Source organism: Zalophus californianus, chromosome 6, assembly GCF_009762305.2.
Source record: "Zalophus californianus isolate mZalCal1 chromosome 6, mZalCal1.pri.v2, whole genome shotgun sequence".
In the NCBI taxonomy this organism is placed as follows: Eukaryota; Metazoa; Chordata; class Mammalia; order Carnivora; family Otariidae; genus Zalophus; species Zalophus californianus.
In genome coordinates this window covers 42,490,898-42,512,335 of record NC_045600.1, presented here as the reverse complement: position 1 = coordinate 42,512,335, position 21,438 = coordinate 42,490,898, and the positions used below count along the sequence as shown (strand labels likewise).

The following is a 21,438-nucleotide window of genomic DNA, read 5'->3' as shown; positions in this document are numbered from 1 at the left end:
TTGAGCTTCTCAAGGGCAGAGACTTTATCTTCTTCACTGCAGGTGAGCAATAGTTGTTTCTTGAGTAAATAGTGAGCGAAAGAATAATGACACATCTCTGTATCTCGTGCAGGTCTTCTAGTCTGGCCACCTTAGACATTTCACTTCAGCAAACAGAATTTGAGAACCATTCAATGCCAGGCACCATGCTAGGTGCAGAGGCACAGAGCTGAAAACATACAGTCCCTTCCCTCTAGAAGCTCACAGGCTAGCAAGGAGTAGGGTCAGAGCTGTGACAGAGGTAAGGTGCAAAGTGCTGTAGGAGCATATCATTCTGCTGTGGAACTGGGCGGCGGGAGTGGGAAGGCATCACAGAGAAGTAATACTTCAGCTTGGTCTGAAAGTTGGGTACACATTCTCTAGTAGGAGAATGGGGAAAGGTCATTCTGGGTAGTCCGCCAAATGCACAGAGGTGAGATCAAACCAGGTGCTTATGTTACTAATAATAGTCACAGCTTAAGAAATGAAATCCAAGCTTTCAGTCATTAGAGGAGAAGTCAGTGTCACATATGTGAGTTGTGATGTTAATGTTTAACAAGTATATCCACATCGTAGAACTTCTTCATTGTACTTGATAAACTTGATTCTTTTTTAAGAAGTATATAAAAAATATGACATCATTTGTTATTTTTCTGATAGATGATGACTTATGAGTGGTATTTACCCAAGATGGCAAAGCATTTACCAGGTGTCAGCTTTCCTGGAGACCGGTGGAATCCTGTGGAAGGAATATTACCTAGTGGAATGGTCACATTTAATCTTTATCATTTTCTTGAAATAAACAAACAGTAAGCATTCTTTTCATATAATAGCTTTTCTAAAATTGTTTATGTAGCAGCTGTGCCTCATCCAAAAGACCAATTTTCTACACCTATTTCCCTGTCACCAGTGAGATTATCTTTGTAATTAAATTGAATATCTGTGCATAAATGAGGCCTGGCAGAAATAAATGTTATTGTTCTGGGTAAAGGAAAAATAAAGACAGATTAGCAAGAATAGCAAATAAGATCTTAGTACAACTCAGAGAAATTGGAGATATGCCTGTCTACTTGAAATCATTGTGGGTGGATCGCAAGCAATTACAGCTTACCCCGATCAACACCAGGACCCCCTTTTAAGTGTAAAGCAAATGTTTTCCAGGAATAATAACTATATAAAAATAGCTTAAGGATTTTTTTAATAAAGGATAAGGCATTTTTGTAAATAAGAAAAACACCTACAGTTAACGCTGGCCAAGATAACATATGAGAATTGTGAATTCTGTACTTAAGAATATAAAATTATTCATAGTTAAGGTCAAGAATGAATAACTCCTTCAGTGGTATAGTGTTGAACATTTTTCCTAACCATGAAGTGCTTTGGATTGTCCAGAGTGTGAAGAAAACTTGTTTCGTAATTTCTATTCTCTTATAAAGGGAACTTGAGAAATTCTCTCTAAATTCCAAAGTTAAATTATCCCTTACTAAGAATATGATAATGTGGTACTTCTGGTGTTCAGAGGCTGAAGTTTACTATGGCTCATGAAGTAATAAGTAATCAGTATCAATGTGTTATGAGAGTAACATTTAATTGTTCTATTTTGGAATAAAATATCAAGAGCCATTAATATCCGTAAAGAGGCATTTTTTTGGGTGAATTTTATTTAATTCAACCCCACAAACATTTATTGAATTTACTATGTTCCAGCTCATGTTAGGCCTTGGCAGTAAAGGGAGACTCAGTTCCAAATTCAAAGAGACCACAATCTAGTTGCATCTATACAGAGATATGCATTGAACTGGCTATAATATAATGGGGTAAGCTCTATATTAGCCAAGCTTTGTCAAGTGTGATACCCAGTTCAATATGTGTTTACTGAATGGATGACTTAACTGGGAGCATGGATGAAGAAGCAGTTAATTCTGCCTGGGGGCATTCATTCCACATTTACTTAATAAATATTGAGTGGCCAAGATGCCCCAACAACTATACGAGCTACGGCTGCTTGGGCATGGCCTCTTGCTGTTGCAGACTTTCAGGGAGGGTTTCGGGTGGTGCCTGACATATGAAGCAGATAAATTACATTGTCATCCGGGAAGCATGGCAGTGTTGGTATGGACAAAATGTTAGAGACTTAAGGATGAGGTAGGAATTTGCCAAGTGGGCGGGAGAAGGCTGATTCAGGGAAGTGCTTGTGTGAAGTCCTGGAAAGGGCCGGCTGAGCTCTAGGGAAACTGGGGGTGGCCCAGTAAGTGTAGAGCACAGGGCTTAGAGGGCTAGGTGAAGGGATGATGCTCAGGGAGGGCGGGGCCCAGATTGTCAAGGGCGTTATCCCATAGATGGGGTCGAGGCCTGGCCTCATTATGGAAATGCTGTATGATCCTTGGAAACTCTAAAAAATACAGACAAGTAGGTGTAAAGAAGAACAGTATCTGTCTTTAAGACAGCTGTCATAGTCTTAACATTTTGGTAAGCTTTTTGGAATTCCAGTTTTACCATCACTTATTTACTTACACAAACACATACATTCTCACACACTTATACTGCACTAGCTGGGATCATATTTAGTTTCCTGTTCAGTTTCTTTTCACCTAATATCATGTCATAAACATTTCCCCATGTACTCCGAAAAGTGCCTTTATTACCATCACTTCTTGACTGTTTAATATTCTTATATAGATGCACAATGACTTAACAAATACTCTATTTTTGGACATTTTTGTTGTTTCTAGTCTTTGGCTATTATAATATAGCATGGTGATGAACTTTCTGGGCCATCAATTTTTGTTAATCTGATTAACCAAGGCCTCAAGATTAATGTTGCTTATTGATACCAGTTTTTTAAATAAAATTTTTAGTTTAAAAAGTAACATTGTTCATTATAGAATAAGAAATTATTTTTTTAAACTAGAAAAAATATGGTTCTATCACTCAGAAATACAAATAAATCAAAAATGCATATTTTTTACAAAATTGAAAGCATAAAGCAGAAGAATCCTGTTTTTTCACTAAATATCATATAACCATTTTTTAATGTTTTTACACACTTTTTGTAAATATTTTTAGTAGGTACATGTACTATATTTTAATAATAGAGGAATGGAACTATTAGTAGATATTTAACATATCTTAATTTTTAACTATCATAAAATTATAGACTACATTAAATGACTTTGTGTGTATAGTTTTTCTTTGCGGGAGGTAGAAGTTTGAATTCTTAGGATAGATTCTCAGACATGAAATTACTAAATCAGAGGACATGAACAATTGAAAGGCACTTGATAGAGTTTTTTTTCCCCAAGCATTGAACCATCAGCATCATATGAAAGCTCTCTAAATGGGTACTTTTTAAAAGGAAGGAAGCTAATATTAACACTTACTATTTTATTTTATTTTAACATGAAGTAAAATTTATCTTTTTTTGATGTATAGTTCTATGAATTTTAACACATGTATACACTTGTGTAACCCCCACAACAGTCAGGATACAGAACAGAGCCATGACCCCAGAAACTCCCTTCTGTATGGTCTATTCTTCATTGCTATAGTTTTACCTTTTCCAAAATGTGATGTAATGGATTTATAAAGTATGTAACCTTTTGACGCCAGCATATTGCACTTAGCATAACGCCTTTGACATCCATCCAAGTCGTGTGTACCCATAGTCCATTCCTTGTCATTGCTGAGTAGTGTTCCATTGTAGAGGTGTAGTACCACCTCTTCTTTATCCATTCACCTGTTGAGAGGCATTTGACATTTGGGTTATTTTCAGTTTGGGGATAGAGCTGCTCTAAACATTCATGTACAAGTTTGTGTGTGAATATGGATGGGATTATTGGATTGTTTGTTTTCTTAACTATTGGGTTTTAAGAGTTCTTTATGTATTCTAGGTAGAAATCCTTTGTCAAATATGTGATTCATAAAGTTTGTAGCTTGACTTCTTATTCTCTTTGAGGTGTCTTTTGCAGATAAAAGTTTTCTAATTTTGATGAAATCCAGTGATCAGTTTTTTCTTTTACGGATCATACTTTTTTCTTTTTTGGATCATGCTTTTTGGTGTCACATCCAAGAACTCTTTGCCTAATGCCAGGTCACAAAGATTTTCTCATGTTTTCTTCTAGGAGTTTAGTAATGTTATGTTTTACATTTCAGATCAATGATCTACTTTGAGTTACTTTTCATAAGGGGCAGGGGATTAAGACAAGGTTCTTGGGTTTTTTTTATTGTTGTTTCTTTTTGGCATATAAATGTCAAGTTGTCCTCATATTTTCTGAAAATGCCATTGAGTGACATTTGCATCTTTCTCTGTATTTACAAAAAAAGAATTCTTCTGGGTTTTTTATTAGTTTTAATTTGATTAGTGTTTTCATAGTATATCTTTTTTTATCCTTTTGTTTTTAACCACCTATATCATGTTTAAAGTGGGTTTCTTGTAGATAGCATATTTTATTATCCATTCTGACACTACCATTTCACTGGTACATTTAGACCATTTGCATTTAATGTAAATACTGACATATTTAGATGTCTGTCTATTATTTTATGATTTGCTCTCAATTTGTTCCCTCTGGTTTTTGCTCCCCCTTTCCTGCCTTATTTTGGAAAATTTGGTTTTTTTAGTACTCCATTTTAAATTATTTATTGAGATTTTTACTATGTCTTTTGGTAAATTTTTTTTTTTACAGTTGATCTTGGGAATCACGGTATACATACTGAACTCTTCACAGTCTACTCAGGATTGATATTTTGCTACTTCAAGTGGAATATACAAAATTTGCTGCCATATAAGTCCCTTTAACCTCCCCACTTTTGGTTGTGTTGTCATATATCTTAGACATGTGATAATTTTTGTTTTCAACTATCACACATACATTTTTAAATTTAAGAGAAAAATAAATTTAAGAGAAAAAATAGTCTAAGATATTTGTCCAGATATTTACCAGATCCATCGCCTTTCTTTTGGTCTTGATAGTCCAGTTGTCTTTTCGTATCATTTCTCTTCCATCTGAAGATATTCCTGTAACGTTTCTTTTAGGGCAAGACTGTTAGCAGTGAATTCTCTCAGTTTTCCTTTATCTGAAAATTTCTTTATTTCTTCCTTGTTTTTGAAGAATATTTCCGGATATTAAGTTCTGGGTTGTTCGTTTTGTTTTGTTTTGTTTCCCGCACCCCCCCCCCCCCCAGCACTTAAAAAATGTTATTTTGCATCCTTCTAACCTACATGGTTTCTATTGGAGAGACCCACAGTCATTCAAATCATTGCTCTCTGTGTGCAACATGTTGTTTTTCTCTGGCTGCTTTCAAGAGTATTTGTCTTCAGTTTTTAGCAGTTTGATTATGGTGTATCTGGGCATGGATTTGAATCTAATCTGTTTGGAGTTCACTGAGCTTCTTAAATCTGTTAGATGGTGTCGTTCACAAAATTTGGGAGCTTTTTAGACATTATTTCTTCACTTTTTCTGCTTCACATTTTTTCTCTTCTCCATCTGGGATTCTGATGATGTGAACATTAGACCACAGGTGCCTGACACTGTACATTTTTTTTCAGTCTTTTTGCTCTTGGTTTAAATTATATCATTTCTCTTGATCTGTCTTCAAGTTCACTGCCTGCCAGCTGTCTCTCTTTGTCTCTCTCTCCAGACTTAACATTAAGCCCATCTGGTGAATTTTTAATTTCCATTATTGTATTTTTCAGGTCTATGATTTCCATTCGGTTCCTTTTTGTATCTTCTATTTCTTTGTTGAGACTTTCTATTTTTCCATTCATTTCAAGAGTACTTGCCTTTACTTGTTGGTGCATGCTTAGAATCGGTATTTTAAAGTCTTTGTCTGACAATTCTCACATCTGTGTCATCTTGGAATTGACATCTATTGATTGCATTTTCCATTGTGAGTTGAGATTTTCCTGGTTCCTCATATGCCAAATAATTTTAGATTGTATCCTGGACATTTTGAATATTTGGGCCTTATTTAAATCCTAAGGAGAATGGTGATTTTGTTTGTTGTGTTTGTTTAACAGACCGTCAGTCAGGTAAATCTCAGGCTGCAAGTTCTGACCTGCCATCTGAGGCCTACAGTTCCAGTGTTGGTTCTGTTTTCAAAGCATTTGCAGTGCTATCTGAATCAATCCCTGTGTGTGCTGCCCATTATGCATTCTGGGACCTGGGTGGCCATCTGTCCAGTGGCTTATTTCTCAAAGTCTATTAAGGGTCAGATCCATGCATGCTGAGCTCAGAGATAAGCCAGAAGTTCATACACAACTTTATGGGATGGCTCTCTTGACCTCCCTCCTTTCTGTCTTCACCCTGGCCCTTCCCCCTCCTTGGAGCCTTCTCTCCAGTTCTCTGGCCAGAAAACTGGCTCTTTAATCTCCCTCTTCTGCCACTCCTGTGACTGTCTATATGTGGGACCAGGCTGCCAGAGGACACAGAGAGGTAAAGAGCCGTGAGGATTAGCTCCCAGCTCTTGCAACCACAGCTCCTCTGATTAGAGAGCAATGTTTCTTTCCCTCCGAACTGTGGGAACCAGCCCGTCGTCGTACTGCTGCCTCGTTGCCGGCACAGTACTGCCTGGGGCCTGGGGAAGAAGAGAATGGGGGCAAGCCAGGACATTTCCTCTGCTCTCCACTGAGTTCCCTTTCCTCCTCCCCAGGCTTTTCTTGGAGCTCTTTTTGTCCTCACTTGGTATGTAGTTCCGGGTTTTACGCTTCCCTTGAGTCCAGGCAAGGCAATACTGGAAGGGGAAAAATGGAAAACTCACCACAGGTTTGGTAGAACTTAGAATTCTGGTATCTCTCCCCATCCTTCTTTACACCATTTACTTTTCAGAGTCCTCAGATTCCATGCATTCTGTTGAGGAAATCTGGTATGCAGTGGGAGAGACGGGAGAGTGTGCTTACTCCGTCTTCCCCAGAACCAGAACTCTTCTAATGTTCGAATACTATACTTTGTATCAGATGCCTCATTTAATCTTAATTGGGTTATACCCATTTCACAGATGAGGAGACTAGACACAGGTAGTGAAGTAATTTCCTCCAAATCATACAGGTCATAAGCGATAGGGGAAAATCTAAAATCTAAGCCAAAAGTATCTTGTTTCAAAGTTCATGCAGTTTTTTACTTTCAAGTAATTTCTTCTAATATGCTTCCCCACCCTCCGCACTTAGTAATAGCTACTCAGGCATACACCACAAATTGGAATAGAACTATTCAATTATAGTGAGTTTGAACCAAGCTTATTTAAACCATTTCTTTTCCTAATTTTTGCAGGATTCAAAGCTCCTAATAGTTTATTCAACCTAACTAATTTTATTCAGCATATATTGTGTATTAGCTAAGCATTGTGCTATTTGCAATTCAGAGTGAATTCAGAGATAGAGAGCCTATCCTCAGGATGCTTCTGGGCTATTCGGGGAGATTTGTGAATGGAAACAATAAGCACAATACAATAATGATAAAAAAGACAAAAAATAAAGTGCAATGGGAATTGAGGAAGGAGACATTACTTCTAAGTAGGGAATCAAATGCAGCCTTATATTTCCACCTGTAAAATGAAAAAAAAAAAGGTGTCAAAGTGTCTGTTTACATGTGAGACAGGACCACAGAAACTGTCACTCCAACGATGCTTGTCAAGTGATTTCTTACAATGTTAACGAACAGATCGGTTTTTATCGTTTATGTCTGTTAACTTCCACCCCCAAATCCCCCCAGACAGTTTTTTTACACTAATATAAATTCTAAACATCCTGTTTAGGAAAGATTTAAATAAGCCAGAAGGTTTTTGCAAATAATTTATTGGTAACAACAGTTTAAGGAGCCAAAAATGACCCTTCGTGAATTGTATTTATTAACATTTAGAACTTGGAGTTAAAAATACATGTATTTTTCTGTTTTCGATAGAAAAAAAACATTTGTTTGCATAGGAATTCATGAAGGTGACCCAACCTGGAAAAAGAATTATTCACTGTGGCCTTGGGGCTCTTGTGACAAATTAGTTCCTTCAGAGATTGTATTCAACCCTGAGGAGTGGATTAAACTTACAAGAAATATCTATAACTGGACCGAAGAATATGGAAGGTATGAACAGCAGCTGTATTTTTCATCAGAGCATAGTGGTTTTGTGTGCTTACTAAATTTTGAGATGCCCATGCATATTTTTTATTTTTTATTAGGTATTAATACTATAATACTAGTTACTTGCTGCCCATGCAAATCATAATAGAGAACATGTATTTCTTGTCCTCGTGTTTGAAGAACAGTAGGGAGATGGGAGGGCAAGGGGGGCTGTGGTTGAGTGGGCTTCCCAACAATTTGGGGCATGGCACCTTCCACTTCCAACTCTCATGATGCCATATTGTCCATCATCCTCTGTCTCGCACCCTGAAAGTGGAAGACATCTATTTTTTTAAATTTTTTATTGTTATGTTAATCACCATACATTACATCATTAGTTTTTAATATAGTGTTCCATGATTCATTGTTTGTGCATAATACCCAGTGCTCCACGCAGAACATGCCCTCTTTAATACCCATCACCAGGCTAACCCATCCCCCCACCCCCTCTCCCCTCTAGAACCCTCATTTTGTTTTTCAGAGTCCATCATCTCTCATGGTTCGTCTCCCCCTCCGATTTCACCCCCTTCATCCTTCCCCTCCTGCTATCTTCTTCTTCTTCTTTTTTTTTCCTTAACATATATTGCATTATTTGTTTCAGAGGTACAGATCTGTGATTCAACAGTCTTGCGCAATTCACAGCGCTCACCATAGCACATACCCTCCCCAATGTCTATCACCTAGCCACCCCCTTCCACCTACCCCCCACCACTCCAGCAACCCTCAGTTTGTTTCCTGAGATTAAGAATTCCTCATATCAGTGAGGTCATATGATACATGTCTTTCTCTGATTGACTTATTTCACTCAGCATAACACCCTCCAGTTCTATCCATGTCATTGCAAATGGCAAGATCTCATTCCTTTTGATGGCTGCATAATATTCCATTGTGTATATATACCACCTCTTCTTTATCCATTCATCTGTCGATGGGCATCTTGGCTCTTTCCACAGTTTGGCTATTGTGGACATTGCTGCTATAAACACTGGGGTGCACGTACCCCTTTGGATCCCTACATTTGTATCTTTGGGGTAAATACCCAGTAGTGCAATTGCTGGATTGTATGGTAGCTCTATTTTCAACTGTTTGAGGAACCTCCACACTGTTTTCCAGAGTGGTTGCACCAGCTTGCATTCCCACCAACAGTGTAGGAGGGTTCCCCTTAGTGGAAGACATCTATTAACTGCAGTAGAGCTTTATGAGGTACTCTATGTCCCGTGATAGGTTGCACAGTGCATGAACTTAGCCTATTTGTTGTTCTTCAGGAATGGCAGATAACTTCTCTCTGGGGGACACTGGCCTGTGATGAGTAACTTGTTCTTCACAGTTCGTCATTAGCCTGCTCATGTTGTTTGGGGCATGATCAGTCTTCCAATAAGCATCTCTACAGAGCTGATTCTCTCCCATATGGAAATTGAGTCACCATCTATAGAAATGTGCCTCCCTTGCCTATTTTTAAGTTACGAATTATTTAAAGATTCGATAATTATTGCTTATAATTCAAGAACAGGCAAGATGATATGAAAAATGCTACAAAGGGGTTTTGGATCCATTCATGAGCAAACAGACCACATTGCACCAACCAGAGATGGATAAGTAGGTCTGTATCAAAGCACTCAGTGAGGAAAAGTTAGAAAATAATTTATTCTGGGGCACCCAGCTGGCTCAGTCATTGGAGCATGCAACTCTTGATCCTGGGGTTGTGAGTTGGAGCCCCATGTTGGGCATAGAACTCACTTAAAAAAATAAAAGAAAAGAAAGAATATAACCTTTTCTGCAAACAGCTGACCAAAGTACAAGCACCCAGCACCACTTGCTATGTCCATTCCATCAAAAGAGACACAATAAGAAAGTCTAATTAAGAGAGAGAAAAATTCAGCAGATGGTTCAGCCAGTGCCCTTTGATGGCATCCTTGCTCCAGCAATGATGTCAGCAAAGCCAGGAGCCCCTTCTCTCAGGCTTACCGCCTTGCTTCCCAGCTCTTTGGCTCTTGGCCGCATCCGTAGAGCGACCCAGGCCTCGCCTCTGCCCCATTACGCATCTAGCACTTCTTAAAGAACAGCAGGCTCTTCAGATGCCTCCAGCCTCTTCCCACTAATCCTTCGTCCACTCCCCTGGGGCGCTGGGGCTCATTATGCAGATTAAGAACACATTTACCAAACGCTCAAATTCCTAGTGATCAGACTTCTCTAGGAGAATAAGTTTATTATTTTGGTCCCTATCAGTCCTTCAAGATCCAACCTACTTTATTTGCCTTGTAAGATTATAAACAGGGATTACATGTCCGTAGCAATAAACGTAGCTGGCAGAAAAATGTCACTGTTTTCTTGTAACTGCAGGTTTGATCCATCTTCTTGGGAATCTGTGGCCGACGAAGAGATGTGGCAAGCAAGGTGACTAGCCCACACTTTTGTGTTTGCAGTCAGTTTTGGGGTCAGTGGTGATAATAAAATAGCATTTACGAGCAGTCATTTTGTTTGAGGCATTGTGCTGATGGCTGTACATTCATAATCTCATTTTGCCCTCAAAACAACCTATAAACCTATAAAGAAGTCGCTGTTATCCCTGTTTTACAAAAGGACAAACTGGAGGTAGAGAGGTTACTTGTCCAAAGCCAAATAGCGACCCGTGAGAGACTCTGGAACTCGCGTCCGCCCGACTCAGGAACACTGCTCTGCTCCGATGCTCTCCTGCCTCAACTAAACGAAAGTGACTGAGGAGAAGTTGATAAGGCCCCGAATCCACGGGTAATGTGCTAGTTAATTATGTAAGCACTTACTCAGTATTTCCTAGAGGCCAGACACCATGCCGTGTTTGGAAGCTACACCTATGAATACGACACAGTTCCTACCCTCAAGGAGCTTACAGTCTAATGGAGCAGACGGACTTGTTAAAAGAGGTTTGAATACAGATGTGCTAGATGTTATACTTTCCTGTTGTTCCTGTATGGAACACTTCACAGGGACGCTCTGGAGGCTCTGGTTCCTGTCATTATTTTGAAATATTCGAAATACTGGGGCACCCGGGTGGTGCAGTCGGTTAGGCATCCGACTCTTGGTTTCAGCTGGGGTGGTGATCTCAGGGTCATGGGTTCGAGCCCCACGTGGGGCTCCGCCCTCAGCAGGGAGTCTGATTCCCTCCCTCTCCCTCTGCCTCTACCCACTATTCTCTCTCAATCTCTCTCCCAAATAAATAAGTAAATCTTCAAAAAAAATAAATAAAATATTCAAAATATCTAACACTCACAGACTTTGGCCTAACTATAATATAAAAGTCCTCAGTGGCATATAGACGGGGCGACCAAGTACCTGGGAAGCATTTCCTTCAGGGAAGGAAGGGGGCCCACTCTGAGCCAGACTGCTTTGCACTGAGGATTGAGTTATGATATAAGGGATTTACATAAGTTTAAAGAGGTTTTTAAAAAGTTGTCAAGAAATAGAGCTTCAAAATAGCAATTACAAAAATAGGCGTACTGCAGTTTATGCAGCAGTGTTCTTGAAAAAGTCAGAAAACAGCATATTGCAAGTGATCAGCCTAGTTATAGGGACAATCACTTGCTTTGAAGAACTGATCAAAGATGCCCCCTGTATGTTTGCACAGTTCTTCACTGTGACTGAATGTAGGAAAGCTGGGGAAGAAATCACATAAAAGAAGAAAGCAGGTCATTATTCAGGCAGGTATTGATTTAATGGGTTTGCTGAAGACAATTTGGATGTGTTCATGTGGTCAAAGAGTCTAGCTACCTTTGAGGAACCAGTCACACATGGCATGAGCCATTGCAATGGGTACCTCCAGGGCTGTGCTGACAAACTCAGCAAGTACCCCCCCTTCCCAGCTGCTCTCGCATGACAGTGACGTACATCTGGTGGAGATCTGATGTATAATCGTGACGATGAACTTAAGTTTTTTCCTAAAAGCTTTGGCAAGCGGTGTGAATGCAGCATGTTGGCAGTGGGGACACTTCTATGAATATGAGAGAGGAAAAAGTATATAATAAAGTGTTTTGTATGTTCTTTATTGGTGGGAAATCTGGCAGATATAGCTTTAAATGTGAAATTTGACAACATGATTTTAATGAAGGTTCCCCCCTCCCCCCGCCCCAATTCCCAGGATGAAAACACCATTCTTCATCTTTAACCTGGCAGAAACTGCAAACATACCTTCGAATGTGAAGGCTCAACTCTACACTCATGCGTATAACGTACGTTACACTTTTATATCTATAAATATGTTTGGTGGGAAGGTGGTAGTGATTGGAATGGGGAGTGTGTATCACAGTAGAGTTTTTACTTTGTCGTTTCTAGTCTTATTTGGCTTTATAAAGCGGTATAAATGGAAAACTACTTGTGTACCACAAATAATGTCTAAAGTAAATGGTGTGGTTGGCCGGTGATACCCCCTCCCTAAAGATGTCCACATCTTCATCTCCACAGCCTGTGAATGGATGGATAGCCTTACATGACAAAGGAGACTTTGCACGTGTGATTAAGTTAAGGATCTTGTGGTGGGAAGATTATCCTGGATCATCCAGGTGGACCCAGTGTAATCACATGGCCCTTCTAAGAAGGAGGGCAGGAGGGTCCGAGGCAGAAATGGAGAGGTGATAATGCAAGCATAGGGCAGAGAGAAAGATTCCAAGGCACTGGGTGGCTGGCTTGGAAGGTGGAGGAAGGGGCCACAGGTGGGGGAGTCCAGGCAGCCTCTGGAAGCTGCAAAGGGCAAAGAAACAGATTCTGGAGCCTCAAGAAAGAACACAGCCCTGCTGGTTTTACAAAAACCTTGATTTTATGGATTTTGACCTCCAGAAGTGTAAGATAATATGTGTATGTTGTTTTAAGCCACTATGTTGGTGGTGATTTGTTACAACAGCAACAGGAAACACATAGGAAACCATAGGACACAGCCCCCACCAAACCAGTTCTGACAGGTTGCCCTCCGTGCAGACGTCCTGCTCCTCGCTGCACTTGAAGCGATGGGTTTGTGGCTGGTTGGGATTTCGTGAGAAAGATAAAGGGTCTTGGAGAATGGCTCTGGCACAGGTGGTCCTCGCTGGTGGGGAACAGAAGGACGGAGCAGAGACTTGCTGTTGCCCTGTTGTAACGAGCCCCTGCTTTTCTGAGATTCATATCCCTGGGCTCTTCAGACACCTTCGGAGACCGTCTGGGAGCCTGCTGTCTAAGAAACAGATGTCCTGGCAAGGACCAGTGAGCCCCGAGCCCTGGAGCTATCTCTGTTAGCAACCAAGGTGTCCCTGCCACCTGCAGGCTGCTGTGGGGCTACTCACCCAGCACTGGTTTAGTGCTAAGTCCGCATCGCACGGTGTCCCATCAGTACGACTCCTCTTACTACTGAATGTTGTGGTCATGGGCTCATTGTTTATTCATGTATTCATTTACTCACAGAGCATTTCTTGAGCACCCAGTCTGTACCCAATACTTCGGTGGAGACGACCAAGCATTGTCCCTGCTACCCAAGAGGTAGCAGCTACAGAGGGAGACAGAAGATAGAGTCATCAGTTACATTAGTCTTGTAAGGGACATGAAGGGTTTGCAGAGGAACCATGAGGGACAGCAAGCTGTACCTGCGTCCACCTCCTGGAGAGGGGCCGGTGAGGACGGGAGGGGGGCCTTCGCAGGAGGCGTCCCTGGAGTGTCATCTTTAAAGATCGGAAGGAGCTGGTGGGGCAGAGTAGTGAGAGGGTGGGCCAGGGAGGACAGTCCACAGGGACAAGGGCAGAACCCTCCGAGGTGCCCACTCGGGGACAGCAAGGGATGGATTATGGGGGACCGCAAGCTGGAGTTCTGTCTGGCAGTTGGCAGATCCAGGTGCAAGGCCTGCTGCACCATTAATTGCCAACTGTAAGTCAGTTCACCTTTTCAGGCCTCGATTTCTTCTAAAAATAAAAGTAGGCTTTAAGCTTTATCGATTATCTCTCGTGTCCTTGTCATGTCATAGCCCGTTCATCTCTAATGCCCTGTGATTGTGTGAACAGCAAGCAGTATTTAGTGGGGAGAAATCTGAGACTTACTGTTATTTCATATTCTCATCAGTGACCCATTCCGTGGTCATTTGCTGGGCCACTACTGAAGCTGATTCACGGATTTATTGTCCCGTTGGGCCTGTAAACTTTACTCTTTTCAGTGGACACAAGTCCATAGGTCTCTTCTTTGCATATGTCTCCAGAGGTGTGACCTTGTTTGCAAGACATATAAGGTCAAATACGTGATGGGTCCACACAAATCCACCCCCTGGTACTGGTTTTTCAAGAACATTCTTGTTAGGTGTAAGACATTTTTGTTGTTATTTATAGTATTCCACTCAGTAGCTCATACAGAACTTTAAGTTAGGGGGACCTTAAGTTCAGGTGTAGTGGGGGAGCAGGGAATACCCCTGTTATCTTTAGGAATACATTTGATAAATGGGTGTCCCCAGTAAATAGAATAGAGTCTGCTAAGACACATGTCACAGTAACCCATAGAGGAGGAAATATAGTTCCATGTGATGAGAAATGACCAGCTTCTTAAGATGCAGCACACGTGGCTTAATGGGCTACCCCGAATAAGTTGATGATGTGTCAGTAACAAAGTGTTCCAGAAACAGGTAGTATGCTTGTTCCGATAGCTGGAGACTATATAATGGGGAGGACGCGACTGAGCCTCTCATTCTCTTGAGCCATTGGGGAAATGCTCTCTCAAGGGCTGGCCTCTGTTTTGAACTCCAGAACCTTGGTAGGACTTCAAACACTTGGGAAAGTAAAGAACCTAAACAGTCCTGAGTGCCTGCTCTGTGCCGGGCAGTGTGCCGTGCACTTCACACGTCCCTCATCGGAGGGGCGCTCAGGAAGGGAAGCAACAGTGGAGTAAACAGACCACAAGGAAAGGTAGAGAAACACTGGATATTTGACCAAGAGAATGGAAGAGTGGGAGGCTAGCTTTAGAGCTTTGATGTACATGCAAGCGCAAGGTGACTGTTTCCTTGGTTCTGGAGGGAAAGAAGTGAAGGGGGAAACTGCTTTAAAAGCCAGCTTGAACAATTCACAGCGCTGTGAATTGTGCAAGACTGTTGAATCACAGATCTGTACTTCTGAAACAAATAATGCAACATATTTTAAGAAAAAAGAAAAAGAAGAAGATAACAGGAGAGGAAGAAAAGGGGAGTATGTCAGAGGGGGAGACGAACCATGAGAGATGATGGACTCTGAAAAACAAACTGAGGGTTCTAGAGGGGAGGGGGGTAGGGGGATGGGTTAGCCTGGTGATGGGCATTGAGGAGGGCACGTTCTGCATGGAGCACTGGGTGTTATGAACAAACAATGAATCATGGAACACTGCACCAAAAACTAATGATGTAATATATGGTGATTAACATAACAATAAAAAAATTAAAAAAAAAATAAAAGCCAGTTTGAAGACTGATGCTTATTAAATACCAAAATGACACATGGAACATGAATTCTGGGATTTTTCCCGTGGATGCTATTTAAAAGTAGGTTAGGTAGGGATGCATTTATCTGCCCTGGAGTAGAAGTTGGGGCATTAGCTAGTATCTTGTGTCCCTTTCAACTGAATGATGTGATGGATACAGTTCTAACCACAGAAGCCCTTGTCCCTCGAGAAAGCATCGTTCCTTGTTCTGTGCGCTCACTGAGTCTGTGGATGAGCTCACGTTCCTGCAGATCCGACTCCAATTTGCCAATCCCCAAGAAGGCTGTGGAATTCCCACCTAAGCAAGTCTAGTATTCCATTGTGCAGATTTGGCTCTACTTTTTTTGTTAAATTTTAATGTTTCTCCCTGGAAAACTCAATATCAAAGTCTCAAACTCTGTCCAAATTCATACGATCTCTGATGTTGCGTAACAAAATTCCTGATTTCCGTGGGCAAAATGTTAACTATCGAAATTGTAATTATAGGGTGCCCTGAAGATTTTTAATATCTCGCTCTAAGGATGTCTCTTAAATTCTTTTACGCCCAGCGTATTTGATGATGGACTTGTTTGAGCTTGTTTATTGTTGCCATTGTTACTGCTGTTGTTTTTAATGTAGAGAGAAGTTTATATGAAAAGGAGGGTCAAAATTTAAATTCCTTCCAGTTCTTTTTCCATGCAGTTTTCTAAAGGAAGCTATTTTTTTTTTCTCCAACGGCTAAATTTAGAGTTTCAGCCTTTCTGCCTGTTGAGTAAATAGCTTTCCATGAATTAGAACTAAATCCCTTTCCCAGAACATCTTTCTGGAGGAAGAGCATTTTGTCCTGACACAGTGTGTCTTAGGTTCCCCCTGCAACATCCGAAAAACCCCAGAAGCAGTTTTAGATGAAGCACATTTGCCTCCTGCCACTGTAATAATTACAGTCACATTCTTGCATTTTCTGCATGGCCTAGCAATGATTCGATTTTTACTATAGGCTGTGTGGATTTTCCTTCTTGTGTGATTAATTCCTCTGTGTTTTCTGTGTTTTGAAAAAAAGTCAAAGGATAACAATGGAATACCAACATCTTTGCTGTTTTTCAGCTTTATAAGGAGATTGTCTCTTTACAAAAGGAACACCCAGTGAATTGGCACAAGAACTATGCCATCGCTTGTGAGCGCATGTTACGCCTTCGGGAAAGAGGTGCAGACCCTGAAGTCTTGTTATCTGAAACCATCAGACACTTCCGCCTCTACACTCAGAAAGCACGGAATGATCCACAGCTGCCTGATATTTTCGTTGCTCTAAAGCACCTAAGAAAAGAATTGCAAAGTCTGAGAAATAGGAAAAATGTCTGAGGCAGCAGGATGTGAAAAAAACCTGCTCATTGTTCAGCTTCCAGAATTCCAAAGTGCAAAAGTTTTTCCTCCAAGAAAAAAAAAATTGAAGACTCAGTCATTTCCCAGATAGGGTACAGCAGTACTGTTCAGTGGGGTGTTTGCGTGATTGCGATGTGCTACATATGCAAATTCTGTGTATCTCTTGTCACTTAGCATTTCAGTGAGAACCTTCCAGAAAACCCTCCTACTTCTTCCATCTTTCACCTAATGACTTTGCTTGATTAGATGCTAGAAGAGAATGGGCTATTTTCACGTACTTTAAATATCGCTTGTGAATCATTTATTGGGATCAGTTTTGAAGATTGCTTATTGCTTATTGGGATTAGTTTTGAAGATTAAATTCATAAAATGTTAATACCAGACCAAAGACACATTTTCTGTTTCTCAAAAGTAATTTTTTTTTTAAGAGTGAACCTTGCTCTGCTTCAAATTAAAATACTTTTTTTTTTTTTTTAGTAACTTTGGTTGTTACATAATCTCACACTTTAAGCTAAACACCAACCCAGTGAATATTTTGAAAAAAGTTGGGAGTTTTATTGTCTTTGATAATTCTCTGAAATCGTTAAAAAATAAAGCTGCTAATTTGCTTTCTTTCAGTTGCATAAAGTGGCAAATAAAAAGGATTTTGTATTTCCTTAGTTAATTTTATATTTATGTTTTACTTCTGTTTGGGCTCATAAATCCAGGCCCAATAATTAGTAGGCTCCTGCTGCCAAAATGCAAAAAAAAAAAAAAAAAAAAAAGTGGGGACTGGGGGGTGGGGTGGATGGGGAAGTGGTTCAATAAATTCATTTCTGTTACAAGCATCTTTTATACATATTACTAAAGAGAACATAGTAAGAAATGCAAATAATAGTTCTTTATTTTATTATGACAGTTAATTAATAGCAACCTGTTTTAATGAATAAAGTCACTCCGAGTCCTTCAGCACTTCCTAAGTAGAGGCCAGAATCTGTAGGGATTCTTTTCCCCCCAATTGTATAGCTCCTAGACTCCAAGCGCTATATAGGCCCCTGTATAGAAATGCTCACTAATGAAGAGGGAGGGCTAGAAGCTTGTCTGCATTCAAAGATCACTGGTGAGTCATTCAGCAAGAAAAGGCCCCTTACCAGGAATAGTCACAGTTCCGTGGCATTGTACTAGCAAAAGGGTCTGATCAAAGGTCTCCTGTGGAGCTTGCATGGTTCCCTTTCATACCACGACCATAATTAAAACCACTAATTCTCTTTTAAAATGCTGCAGGATGCCATGTAGGCATCTGTCTGGAGTGTCCTTTGTGATGTCATAAGCTGTTAAGGACCAGTGCCGAGGGCTTTTGAGTGAAATGCCAGTCATGAAGGTGCTTCAAGACAAGGGTGCCTCTCAAAGCTTGACAGGGCCTTGACTGCACAATTCGAGCTGAATTTGCCCCTTGTCAGCTGCCAGTAAATAAATCTCAAAGGGGGAAAAGCTGAAGTTTCATTACCTGATCCATGGGGCTTTGTTGGTTTTGGCATCACACAGGGGAAGCCCTTGCCCTTCCATTCTCTGGATTTGAAGATGTCCATTGGAGCCTGCAGCGCCTGGACAGGGTTCAGAGCGGAACCTTTTGAAGAGTGTCAATAGTTGTAACAGTTCAGCTGTTAGGAAGACAAATAAATGGAGGAGCTCATTAATCCGCTTTTGGCTCTCTTTGCCTTTTGCCCTTTTATCACAGCCTTATTAGGCTCCTACTCATCTTGAACCAGAAAAAAATGAATTGGAGTTGTTGAGTACTAATTGGCAAAGACTTTTCATCATGGGCCAAGAACTTTCACTGACTTGAAAGTAACTTCTCCACAGGGAAGAACCAAAAACCTGGTTTACCTTAAAACAAAAACCTGTTGAGTTCGGGGTGGTGTAAAAATTTAAGGAAGCGTTGATAAATTGTCTAAGTTTATCCATTTGAAAGAAATCGTGTGAGATTTCTTTGGATTTGGATTTCTACTTTCTTAAAGAGGAAAAGTACAATAAAATTCAAGTGAACATTCCCGGGACATGTGTTGTTTTTCTTGGTTCAGGAGAGATGGCGTGCATGGGTGAGGTGATGGAGCATCAGTAGGTACGTGGGCGTGAATATGCATTTGGGCATCTGTATACACGTGGTGTCGGAAGGACCTTATGGAAAGGAAGATTTCCTACTGATGGCCTTGAGGATGGCAAGTGAAGGCCTCTTTTTGAGGATACCTGCCTGTTACATTTGTGTCTATATGGAGGCGCTCTGTATATATGTCTGAATATACTTCGTGTATTGACTGTGGTCAAAGGTTGCATAGATTCTTCTGTATAGTACTTTGTGAACAGTGGCTTTGGACCGCTCTCTGAGAAAGCACTGATATATATATATATATATGATGGCCCGAAGTCAATAGGATCATAATTATTTAAATTGCTAAAAACCCTCAGTACATGCAAAAAACAGCAAGCTGAGCTGAGACTTGGGCATGTTGGGCTTCATTCCCAGATCAACTATTCTGAAGCATTCTTTCCTTTCTCTTGTGCGCAGTTAAACAGGTTGCTTTCTCTTTCTTTCTCTTCCTTTTCCTTGGCTGGTGCACGAACACCACAAACCCTGACAGAAGGGGTCTCCTCTAGTCTAACCCCCTGACGTGGGAGAACATGTGAAGGAGGTGACTTCTCATGCAGGATTTGGCCAGGATTCTCCTAACAGTGTCTCTGGAGTGCCAGGACGACAGGAACCGCACGAGGCCAACTTCTGCCTGGACTTTGGCCTGAGGAGCAAGTGGGAGCCAGCAAAGCCAGCCGTTCTCCCTGAACTGCAGTGCCCTCCTGCCCGGCCCTAAGGCTGGCGCACACGAGTGCAGGGACCGCGGCTCCATGCCCTCTGACAACAACCCCCCCCCCAAGCCCCACACGCACTAATGGGAGCTATGCTCCATACTTACTGTTGACTCTCCTCTTCTCCTTGTGGTTTTCAAAGGTCCCATTTTAACAAATGCTTTTGTCATATGACTCAAAATAAAGCTCAAATGGAAGGGCATCAATTACTAGTATATTTTCTTGAGATCTTCTGATAGACACTGTGAAATGTTATCTCTGTCCATCTTCCTAGTATTTTCTGATGATAGAACCGTTACGTTCACTTAGCCTTTATGATATCTAAACAAAACCCATTTTGATTGAGTGTTAGGGTGATTTTTTTGATACCCAGCCGATTTCTTTAAGTCATCAGGCTAGGATATATGAAGACTAGTTTTTTTAATTTATATTTTAAAAGTTAAACAATGTGAGTCCTTAACCACAGTTCCCACCAATATCCCTTAGAATTTAGAAATGTTAATACTTTTAATATTCAGAAAAAAAGTTTTAATACCAAAGGTTAAAAAAAAAGATCCTGTTACAACAAATCCTTTTACTCTGTTTTGATGCTGGTATATTTTGTAAATGCACCAATGTAGAGTATTACTGGTCTTCTCAGTGGCTCCGAATCCTATGGTTAGGTGAAGAAAAGAAATTCCAGCCCAGGAAAAGATTCACATGCTTTATTCATCCTCATATTTTGTTGTGGATGCAAAAGCATTTTAGAGCTTATACTCACAAACAAATACGTAATGTTTCCAGGGATTCTGGGAACATCTAAAGGCCAAGATCTTGGCACAACATTAGAAAGCAAACAGGGAGCTACAGCTTTAGCAGCGATCATATTCAATAAAGACGTCATTGTCAGTACCCTCGAAAGGTCTGTTTGATTTGGATCAGCATAGGACGGTGTGAAAAAAGCCTCAGGAATAACACAATGTGCTTACCTGGATATAGGAAAGCAAACTAATAGGAATATATCTTGAGAAAGGGATTTTTCTGAAAAAAAACTTTGATTGCTCTTCAACACTGTAATGTACATCTGGTGTAAAGGATATGTACAAGAAGCGTTAGCGTATGTCATATTGCAAAAAGAAAAACGTCGGGGGAGAGATGGGTAGAAGTTCCCAAACTATAAATAGGAAGCCCGCAATTATTGACCTATAAATGGAGTCATCTGGATCTTTTCCTAGGATCCCAAGTGTGACTGGTTGGGGTTAATTTTCAGTGACGTAGGTATTGTGATGATTTTAGAGAAGTCAAGTTGGTAAGGTGGAGAAACTTGCAAGATACGGATCGAACACAAAGGCGAATAACTGGCCTGGGTTTCCATCCCAGGGATGGAGCTCCTCCAGCAACCCAGTAGTCTTGCCTTGTCCATAGTCACCATTAGGTGAGGAGGATGTTAAATAACCTTCTAATGAAAGATAAATAGAAATCCAAATCTAAGATTTAACCCTTTCATAATTTCAGTTGTTTATAATTTGCTGGAAATCTGTATAAGTAGTATCGGGGAAGGTACAATAGATGGAGTATAATCTCTATGTACTCTAGATTATAAACTGATAAATAGACATTATGTCCTGTTCTTGAAAATATGCACACCACAATCATCTTCTATGTAGAAGTGTTACCTAAAAGGAGGTGATTTTGTAATGGAACGTTT

The 21,438-nt window shown here is 40.5% G+C and overlaps 1 protein-coding gene across 6 annotated transcripts in view; it reads left to right on the top strand.

The window, feature by feature from the left end:
* TMEM260 (transmembrane protein 260) overlaps positions 1-19,096 on the top strand; it is a 67,929-nt gene extending 48,833 nt beyond the window's left edge. The window contains exons 10-14 of one of the 6 annotated variants that reach the window (XM_027570449.2): positions 679-827; positions 7,917-8,093; positions 10,470-10,523; positions 12,241-12,331; positions 16,638-19,096. In XM_027570449.2, coding sequence (XP_027426250.1) covers positions 679-827; positions 7,917-8,093; positions 10,470-10,523; positions 12,241-12,331; positions 16,638-16,892 — 726 coding nt within the window. In that variant the 3' untranslated portion in view covers positions 16,893-19,096. Of the gene's footprint in view, positions 1-678; positions 828-7,916; positions 8,094-10,469; positions 10,524-12,240; positions 12,332-13,532; positions 15,225-16,637 lie in introns of those variants that run through there. The other 5 variants (XM_027570448.2, XM_027570446.2, XM_027570445.2 and 2 more) reach the window with 5 other exon arrangements.
* The last annotated feature ends 2,342 nt before the right edge of the window (positions 19,097-21,438 follow it).